The following is a 9,255-nucleotide window of genomic DNA, read 5'->3' as shown; positions in this document are numbered from 1 at the left end:
TGCATGCCATAGTCCATAATAGATTTCGCAGCTGGATGAAAACCGTGGTGTTGTGCGAGGGATGCAAGACATGACCAAGAAACTTTCTGCATCTTCTGAAGATGTGTGGGATACCAGACGTGCATGGCTGACAACGAACTGATTTCGCGCAAAATCTGTATCACGAGGGCGAAGCTTCATGAAAGACCGGCAAGCCGCAGAATGCATAAGATGTAACGCCCTTCTGTTCCCGTTCGACCGTCAGAGGATCAGGGAGACAGTCACTGGTAAAGCATGGGGGCGCCTGATAGAGCTTATTCGTCAGACCTGCGAGCCCAGCGAGACAGCAGGTAGATCTGTATCAATCCTGTACAAGTGGTACGCCACTCGGTCGCCTTCAGATAATGGTAACCCGGACGTGATGCTTATCAACAGCGTATGAGATACGACCGCTGGATGATGACTGCGGGGATGCTCGTCCTAATTTGTTGCGACTTCGGACGCATGACGAGTTGATTGACTAATCCCAACATCGTTCCAGTAGACTGGTTATCATCAACGACCATGTTGCGCATGTACGGGACTGCATTTCCCCATCCTCGTCGATGAAGAATTCCAGACCATATCGAGGTAAATAAGCCGTCAACGAGTGAGTGTTACCGGAACCTTTGTTGCATGTGACCACGATGTAGCAGGCATCCTCCAGAGGACGCACTCTTGGAGATCATGTCCCACGTGTGGCTACGTACGTCGACAAGAGTGGCACCGCCGGCATTCTGCAGTGTCGAGGGGCCCCCGAAACAGCAAATCGCAGGACCCAATTTTCAAGTGAAGACTGCCACGCATGTTCCGCTGGCCGGATCTCTGTTTCGTTTGTGTCCAGGTTGAGCCAATGAGTATGGCCGTCTATCAAGGTAGTAGTCCCCCACAAATTTATGGCTCGGAATGAGTTGAAGGATAGGCGAGCCTTGTTCGACATGCTTCGCGCGGATGATGAGATCGGAGTCACGGAGGGCGAAGATACCTTCATTGGAAGGTGTGTATTATTTTAGCTGCTGAATGATAACAATAAGGGTGACTAACCTGATGGTCGTGGGGGTTCCCGCGTGTGCATACTCCATTCCAGGAATATCAGCTGGAACAATGTCCAAACTTGCTGCAATTAATGAGTCAGCGTGCGTTAACAGAGTCGCAACTTTCAAGCTAACATCACCGAAAATTGCCTGGTAGGTGGGATGTTGCACTATAATCGACGGAAGCCTACCCAGCGACTTCCCATCAACAAGCAAACACCCATTAATTAAGTTTAGTGCTAGCTTGCGGTAATTGAGAACAGGAAGGCGCAGTCTGTGTCACAAGCCAACGAGAACTCGGAGCCGGCAGGGCCCTCCAAGGAGTTCCTCGTCTGTAGCTGCCCCATATTTCTCACCGCACAATCGAGACCCTCCCTGTGAATCTCTGCATATTGACGAACAGCAGCTTCTATGCGTGACACATCTCTGTCTCGCTCTAGCAGTAGCTTGGAATGTTGTGACAGATTGCCCAGTTGGTTTGGAGTATTGTCGTAAATCATGGCCGCACAGTACGCAAATATCTTGATATCGTCATGATATCAAGAGTAGCGAAGGATTTTCGTCAACATCAAAGGTGCTCCGACAGATGGCAGCCATATCACGAAGACGTCCTTGCAAATCCCGACTGGCCATCTCGTCGTCGCTGGCTTGCACTTTCCGTGAGAGCTGCCCCAGCAACGTAAAGGTTGCTGTTCGTATCCTTCGAAGCAACAAATATCCCCGATTTTTGATACTCTCTTCCTGTGTCGAGGACAAGACACGGCACAATCATGATGAGTGCTTATCGTGATACCTTCCAACCAATTTTCTTCAACGCTTGCCATCAAGAACTCCAGCTCTCCGAGCAGTGCGCTAAGGAAGGATATGCTGTTTAGTTCCTCGTGCCATGGAAGGCCCTGTAGACGAACATGGGCCAACCTGTGAAACGGCTTGCGCTAATAACAGATGGACTTCCTCGCATCGAAAATTGAGTGTCCTCGCACGGAGTTCACGTAGCACATTCATCCATTGCAGTAGTGGTCCGCTCCGTAAAGTTCGAAAGCGATGAATTCGTGAATGGTCATATCCTTGTGACAATCCGCCTGATTGGCGATGACCTCGTTTGAGGTGTGTGCGTTCCTGCAAGGTACCGTTGCAAATCATAGTACGGTCCCTTGGGAAGAAGGAAAGTGCACAGTTTGCTGGAATCCCAGTGCAACGGCGCGGCTATCCATGCTTCTGTGGTTATATCAAAAGGCTGAAATACGAGACCGTTGTTCACACAGATGCAGTCGGCTACCGTGGGAATATTTTGGTAATGGTAATGGCATGCAGCGAAGGGTTTGGCGTCTGACGCCAAAGTCAGCCTTTGCCTTGGATGGCATTTGCGGTATGCAAGGCGTCATAATTCGGCAGGGTGATGAAGGGAGGAGTGGCAAAATTTGTTCTGGAGCGCAGATGTCGACGAGGACATGGAATGTCATAGATCTCCACATGTCGAACGAGGGGCATGCTAGCTCGAATACAACCACGATGCCTCTGTTCATGCCGGTAGCGGCCACTCGTGAACTGTAATGTCAGGATCGCATCTGCCTCCAGGCAACATTTGGAACACCACCGAACGTGGTACTCATACCCCAGGAGTTGACACGGTATCATGTGATAAGCTTGCTGCGCTTGTCTGGAGGAAGCATACCTCTCGTTGAGGGTCCGAAGCTCAACCAACTTCTTCTCCCGCTCTTCCCGAGCATCCGCCTCGATTTCAGCTTCAAACTTGCAACATGGATGACTGGTAAAAACTGCACATGCTGCTGCGAATGACTTGTTGTCGTTGGTGGACGAGAACACTGACAAACGGTTGGGACGCCTGGCAATGACGCGTTTCCAAGTAGGCGCGCAGCGCTCCTTCAGACGATCAAGGCTGAAAATTTTCGGATCAGGAGATTCTCCCAAAGAGTCGATGGGACTTCAGGGGGATAGTTTGCTAGGAGTGGGAGTTGTTTGATAACGATCTTATCCATGGCTACCCAGAGCTCGAAAAGAATGAGAAGCTTATTGACGTATTCTCCGGGTTTCCCTGGTAAGCTTCTAGCGCTCGCGAGGAGTATGCGGAGGACACACTCAATCGAGATGCAGCGGAATCGATGTTCTGAAATGAAACACGCGCCACCCCAGTCATCGATCCCTGATCTAACGGCCGTCTCGAAGTCTATCAGGGAAATGGATGGTTCTGCAGCATGAGCAGCTTCAGGAAGCTAGCATCAGCGTCAGGAAATCATCGATTGTCCCACGTGCGCATTGGCTGGTGGTTGAACGGGGCTGATGGGTAAGGCGATGCTGGGTTCAGCCAAAGCTTGGGTATGTACTCTCGACTCGTGTTCAAGGAAAGGTGAGTATCCCTGCAAGACCGAGAGGGTCTCGGGAGCCCAAGAGGCGAGGTCTGCTGCACGCCTTGAACAGATCTCCCATCTCTGATCTGAAGATACTCTTAAACATACTCGTGCCTTAACGACCGTCTGTGATAACTCCAGAGAAGTCAGAGGTTCCAAGCTTGAAAGACGGCGCGCAATCTTTGCCGACATAAAGTGTAGGATTGTCATTCGACAAGTTACGATCAATGGCGAGGTCGTGACCCTATCCATCAAGAACAGCCATGAATGATTTATATGTCGCTCGTCCAAGAGCATTGCGCCTCCAGAGTCGTCTGTAAAGCAACGCGAATGACAAGCCAAAGCGGAGACCGCCTCCACGGCAATTTCGTGTTGTTCCACAGCACGTCATCTCCGATGCGCTTGCGGATGCGAGGAACATCAGCGATACTCCCGAGGCCACGAAGTATACCGGTCAGGAGTTCGGTGATATACCGGGGGGTGAGTTGTGTCCCTCTCTTCGGGAACAGTGGAATCAGCTTTTCTGCACGTCGCTGCCGCATCAAGGACATCTTGATCCATGCAAACGAGAAAATTCGCCAGCTCGGCGGAAAAGGTAGCGTCATTGGCAATCGTGTTTGGGACCGTGATAGCAGGTCCAGGATACGAACAGATCAGCTTTCCCTGTGCGCCCTCACTGCGGCGGGGTCAGGAGAGATCTCGAATGATTCAAATATGGTCTCAGATTCAAGTTTTCTCATGACCACCGCAGCATTTTGGGCGCGAATCATAAATACCAGGACATCTTAAAATGATACTCAGCACGGGGGGGAAAATGTAAATGAGATGAAATAACAAACCTTCGTCGTCCATGGCATTGATCTGAGATTCAACTTCCTTTAGAGACATTACGCTGAATCTGATTGAATCTTGGAGGTTCTGAAGCATTTTAAAGCTGCTCGCCCAAAGCTGTTGCTTATCGGACGGCAGCTGGTCGTTGAAAGCTTGAGCAGCATCCAAGACCGCCTGAGATAAGGCCAAGTCGTTCTGAAGGGTATGGTCGCTCGCTTGCGGCAATTTGAGAGGACAAAAAACATGATTGATGATATATTCCAGACCAGAATGGTCCGTTGGGAGCTCAGACATGATGTTAGGATGAAAGAAGAGTGCAGTGACGGTGAAATTCAGCCAGGTTAATAAGGCTTCCCTAAGCGCTCGTTCTCCAAAGTCGCAGAAGCATCAACACGCTGTAGAAGGTGTGCCATCGATACGATAATTGAGGCTGTACACGGGCATTTGCTCGAAGAACAACTCATCTCTCAAACAAGATCATGCCTGCAGGCACGAAGGTTTGATGCACCGCGGAAATTAACCTATTATGGAATCTGCTTATCAAAGTGCGTCAACTTCTGTACGATTTGGCACTCACTAGTTTTGGATATGATTCAGCTTCGACATTCCTCAATCAACCCTCCATCCAAGTGATAGACTCCGTAACATCGGTATTGGACCTTCCTCCAAACCTCTCCACTGCGCCTCGCATAATTTCATGGACCAAAGTAAACAGCGAGGTTAGATTCATTAAGCGCCACTTTTGGTCTAGATCTGATAAGGCTGCCTCGTAACCGTCCAAATATCGTATGCGTCCTTCTGCGTCAGATCTTGTGTACATACGTTGGTGCAGCACCTTGTGATCTGTCACGAGAGCACGCAACACAGTAGCAGAGGTTTTGTTCTTCCGCATAAGATCCCATTCTGAGTGATGTTCTGATTACTGTGCGTAGAATGATGAGGTAGTCTGTGATTGGCCGATGTACAAGGACGACCATACATGTTACCATTAATGGTGTCCGTTATGTATACGCTGCGCAATGACGGCACGTCTAGTCAACTTGGACCAACCAACGTACACGATTGGGGTGTTGGATCCGTAGGATGGGAAATGAAGCCTTGAGTGCGGATACAGAGCGATTCAGAACCCTGGATATACAAACGAATTTATGATTCACTGACTCGAAGACAGAGACCAAAGAAGTCTCTGACACGAGGCATGTCCCCTGCTATTGGATGCTGAGGACTCCAACGCGCCCACGTAGGATACAAGTAGCAGCCTGAGATAGCAATACTAGCGAAAGTGCCATCCTCGCAGATCCGAGAAAGTGATATCCAGATGAATTCGATTCGTTACTAATGTGCATTACTGCAGCTGATCATAACTGACTGGTCCTGGGCGCACACTCATGTGAAATCCAAATCATCCATGCACTCACCATGCCACCCCTGCTAGATAACTAGAGAGTTGATCTAACACTTCACACACCATTCGGCGAGATCATTGCTAAAGGACACACTGACGGGTGAAGTAAAGTTCATCAATAATATCAGTGTCCGTGTTTCCGCTGCGGCGTGGCATAGATGTGGGTCATCATGACGTACAAGAGCATTGTGCCCTGGAGCCTGATGGAGGACAACGTCAGCAATCTCAGATAAAGTTCACGCCTAGAGGCATGCTAAACGATTTTGATCCACCTTGAAACATACGGAGCCTCTAGTCCTCCACAGACACTCGTTCCTTCTGCATTAGGCAGAGCCTCCACAGCTGCTAAGCTGTGTACATCCGAAGCGAAGCCTAGGCACTACTTTTGAGATGCAGCGTGTTGAATGAAGTTGAATCTGGTTGTCCTGCGCGGATGCTTATGACGACAGAGCGCACGATTATATATTTATCAGCGTGAATCTACACCGTCAAGTGTCGCTTTGGCCCGAACCGGGGTAGTGCGAAAGCTATATAAAACACATAGCAACAGGGTAGATACTGGTTCGATTGTAGCCTTGCCACATAAATTAAAAATTTAACCTACATATGCGGTATCTATGAGAGGTTTTATCCCAATCCTGGCTGATGACTTGGTTACAGCTGAAAATCCGTCCAAATCGAGGCCAGTACACACCCTTTGCGGTGCATATATCGGACATATCTAGGTCGGTCATGTAGAACAGTCGAAAATCAGACCCTGTGATAGACCTGTGACCCAGCTGGTGCTAATATATGAGCGACCTGTATGGCTGATCCCTCACATGAGTCACGTCTATTATACGCGTACGCTGCAACCACCGCACTGACGAAAGCACCAACAGACGGACTATCTAGATCACAATCTTGGGCAATGGGAGGCATCTCGGCAACAGCATCACACTGACTCGGAGGCATAAAACAATGGTATCATTGGCACAGTAAGTAGTATACACATGATACAGACTAATATCTAGTCAACACAAACATAACAGCACACAAACAAGTGTCCTAGAGTTAGTTGACATCGATGAGAGGGAAAGGGTAATAAAGCGCAGTATGTCTGTTGAATTCAGCCCATATGTCACCAAGCAAAGCCAGGAGAGAATGATCGCCCCCTAATTTTATGGCATCGATATCACTTGACCGCTCCAACCACTCCTTAATAAATGTCCCCTCCACAGGAATGCAAGGGTCCCACATCAGCCATTTGCCTCTGGGAAATAGAGGGTATGCTGCGACAAACGTGAGCCAAAAAGCATCACATCCCCATGTCCACAATTGAGACCTGATGTCTACTTCGGTCACCAACCATCCTTCGATCTCCTTTGATAGCGCGGCCCAGTCCATCGGATTATTGTGGTTGAAGGTTCCTTGAAGTGGGAGGAATGCAATAGTGACATCCTCTTGGGAAGAAAAATCGTTGTTGACTTGACTGGGAATTGACTGCATGAGGTAAGATCCAGAAATATTCAGTAAAAATTTCAAAACTCACATCGTCCATCAATGGTGAATTAGGACGAGTAGGGCAAAGATCCACTGATATAGCTTCCATCACTGGGGAGGTAAATGGCCCATATTCTTCAGCAATAGAAACTGAAACATGGACAGGCTATCATGCATGATAATGAGCAAGCGTGTTGACGGTGACATCAAGTACTCACAATATTGCTCCCTTGAACTGCCTCCCTTGGGAGCCTGCCCAAAAAACACATTGTAAGGAGGACACGCTGCCACGGCATACTGTCGCATTCATCAGACTGATTCTTTGGATTGATAATGGTCGAAAAGTGGATAACTTTGTTGGTCATTTTGGAGAGTTGTGGAGACATTGCATCGTGGGACTTCAGACTTGTTGATTTCACAGGTGAAAGCTCACGTGACCACACTGCCAGCGCAGACTGAGAATCAAGCAAGAATCAAGTCACCGAGGCTTTGGTAGATTTTAGATCGGCATGACACTAAATAATGGAGACTTGGTTGATGGTATTGGTGCGTTTTCTTTCATCTCGTGGTATGAATGTTCTATTGACTTGGTGCTGTAGTCCTTCAATATTCTGATAACACTCGAAAGCGCGTCCAATGCATGGTGTGCCCTCCCAAGGATGGCGAATATCGTTTGATGGAGTTTCGACATGTCTCAAAACACATTGTACAAGGAATGCATGTCCGTTATGCTGAGAGAAAGTGTTCCAAGCAGTGCCGAAAAGTTGTTCAGGCCCATACTGACGATTGTGTTGGCACTGATGACTTCTTCGACACCAATGTCTCTCTGATGGACATGGACCCCTGCGACACACTACCTACTGATGCGCTACCATCCACGGTACCTGTGTCAGTGGGAAACAATGAGCACTCCAAATCTGAGCTTGGATTATCTGAGCTTTTGAACAAGGCGATCAGTGACTGCACTTTCAGGTTCGACGAGGGTCCTTTGGACTTGTTTGCAGAACTCGAGGCAATTATTGCTTCAGGAGAAATACTGTTCTCAATGCCGCTTGCCCCAATCAACAATGAGCAAGAACTTTTGGATGACAGCACACCTGATTTCGGGATAGAGCTCCCTGGTGAGTGACTTTATGATTAATTTTGCAGGCCTTATACTCAATCACACTACTAGATGATATCTATGAAAGAAAAAACTTCAAGGACACTGTTTTGCTGGACAATCCAGCGTATCCCTGGCCATCAAAAGCAGTTCGTTTTTCTTTGTGCTAGTATTAAGATTGTAGTGCTTAAGTCTACATTAAGCACTTTGTGACCTCTCTCCTTTTTAGCTCTCCACGTCTCCCATTTTCTGATGCCCAGAAGAGGGCAGTCCTCAGTTGGGCGCGACAGCTTGGTGCTCAGGATGTCCCCTCACTTGGCGCCATCAAGAAGTCCCATAAGTACTTGGATAATCTTGTTGGCGATCCGACAGAGAAGGTGATGGCTCGTTCTGGGAATATATTTTACATCAACAATGTTGTGAAATTGATTGCAAAGGTATGTCCGGTGTGTTTGTATGCAACAGCAAATATGACACCGCGATTTAGGACTATGCAAATCTGCTGACTCGTTTTGCAATGCAAGACTATCCGGAAGATAGCGGGGAGGGAATGTCGCAAGTATTCAATGGCAAGAAGATGTTGCTTGATCTGCCCTCACCACCTGTGGCTCGTGTCGATGGAATGATCTATTTCACAGGTGAACTATTACAGGATGACTCTGGAGGGTATTTGATACCGGAGCACTTTTTTGATGCCTCGCTGCCTGCAGATTCGAGTGACAGTGCCTCTGACCCATGCGAGCAGTCAGATGGTCAGGCCTTATATGCTCTTGGTCGGGCGGTTGAATGAATGGAGGTATGTCTCCTAGTTGCGAATCTATCTAGATATACAAAGTAATCACTATATTAGGCTGGATTCATTGTTAATGAGCAATGCGAGATCATTCCGACGTCCATGTTCATGCGATCATTTGAAGAGATCGCTGCAACTCCAGGCGAGCTTGATTGTGGCCTTACACGTGCATTGATTTGAATCCATCGCATCAGTGGTTCACTACTCACGCAAAACAACAG

The 9,255-nt window shown here is 48.2% G+C and overlaps 4 protein-coding genes across 4 annotated transcripts; 1 reads left to right on the top strand and 3 right to left on the bottom strand.

Annotated features, from left to right (window-relative positions):
* Positions 1 to 2,842: 2,842 nt before the first annotated feature.
* On the bottom strand, positions 2,843 to 3,613 carry DFJ58DRAFT_749573 (uncharacterized protein; the record flags this gene model as incomplete). The annotated part of the gene is made up of 2 exons (XM_041387670.1): positions 2,843 to 3,286; positions 3,323 to 3,613. 2 exons carry the CDS (start codon positions 3,611 to 3,613, stop codon positions 2,939 to 2,941), a joined length of 639 nt encoding a protein of 212 aa, XP_041237479.1. The 3' UTR covers positions 2,843 to 2,938.
* An 80-nt stretch (positions 3,614 to 3,693) lies between these two features.
* Positions 3,694 to 4,546, bottom strand: DFJ58DRAFT_846617 (uncharacterized protein; the record flags this gene model as incomplete). The annotated part of the gene is made up of 3 exons (XM_041393332.1): positions 3,694 to 3,954; positions 4,099 to 4,205; positions 4,261 to 4,546. The coding sequence occupies 3 exons, from the start codon at positions 4,544 to 4,546 to the stop codon at positions 3,694 to 3,696; spliced, it is 654 nt and encodes a 217-aa protein (XP_041237478.1).
* Positions 4,547 to 6,710: 2,164 nt separating this feature from the next.
* DFJ58DRAFT_734536 (uncharacterized protein) lies at positions 6,711 to 7,525 on the bottom strand (the record flags this gene model as incomplete). Its single annotated transcript, XM_041386504.1, has 3 exons — positions 6,711 to 7,139; positions 7,189 to 7,305; positions 7,358 to 7,525. The coding sequence occupies 3 exons, from the start codon at positions 7,523 to 7,525 to the stop codon at positions 6,711 to 6,713; spliced, it is 714 nt and encodes a 237-aa protein (XP_041237477.1).
* A 449-nt stretch (positions 7,526 to 7,974) lies between these two features.
* On the top strand, positions 7,975 to 9,214 carry DFJ58DRAFT_669093 (uncharacterized protein; the record flags this gene model as incomplete). Its single annotated transcript, XM_041382759.1, has 5 exons — positions 7,975 to 8,264; positions 8,330 to 8,390; positions 8,445 to 8,678; positions 8,729 to 9,022; positions 9,092 to 9,214. 5 exons carry the CDS (start codon positions 7,975 to 7,977, stop codon positions 9,212 to 9,214), a joined length of 1,002 nt encoding a protein of 333 aa, XP_041237476.1.
* Between the last annotated feature and the right edge of the window lie 41 nt (positions 9,215 to 9,255).

The sequence above is a fragment of the Suillus subalutaceus genome (assembly GCF_016647625.1).
Source record: "Suillus subalutaceus strain FC151 chromosome Unknown DFJ58scaffold_179, whole genome shotgun sequence".
Lineage (NCBI taxonomy): Eukaryota > Fungi > Basidiomycota > Agaricomycetes > Boletales > Suillaceae > Suillus > Suillus subalutaceus.
Note: the sequence above shows the minus strand (reverse complement) of the source record. Positions and strands in the feature narration are given on the sequence as shown.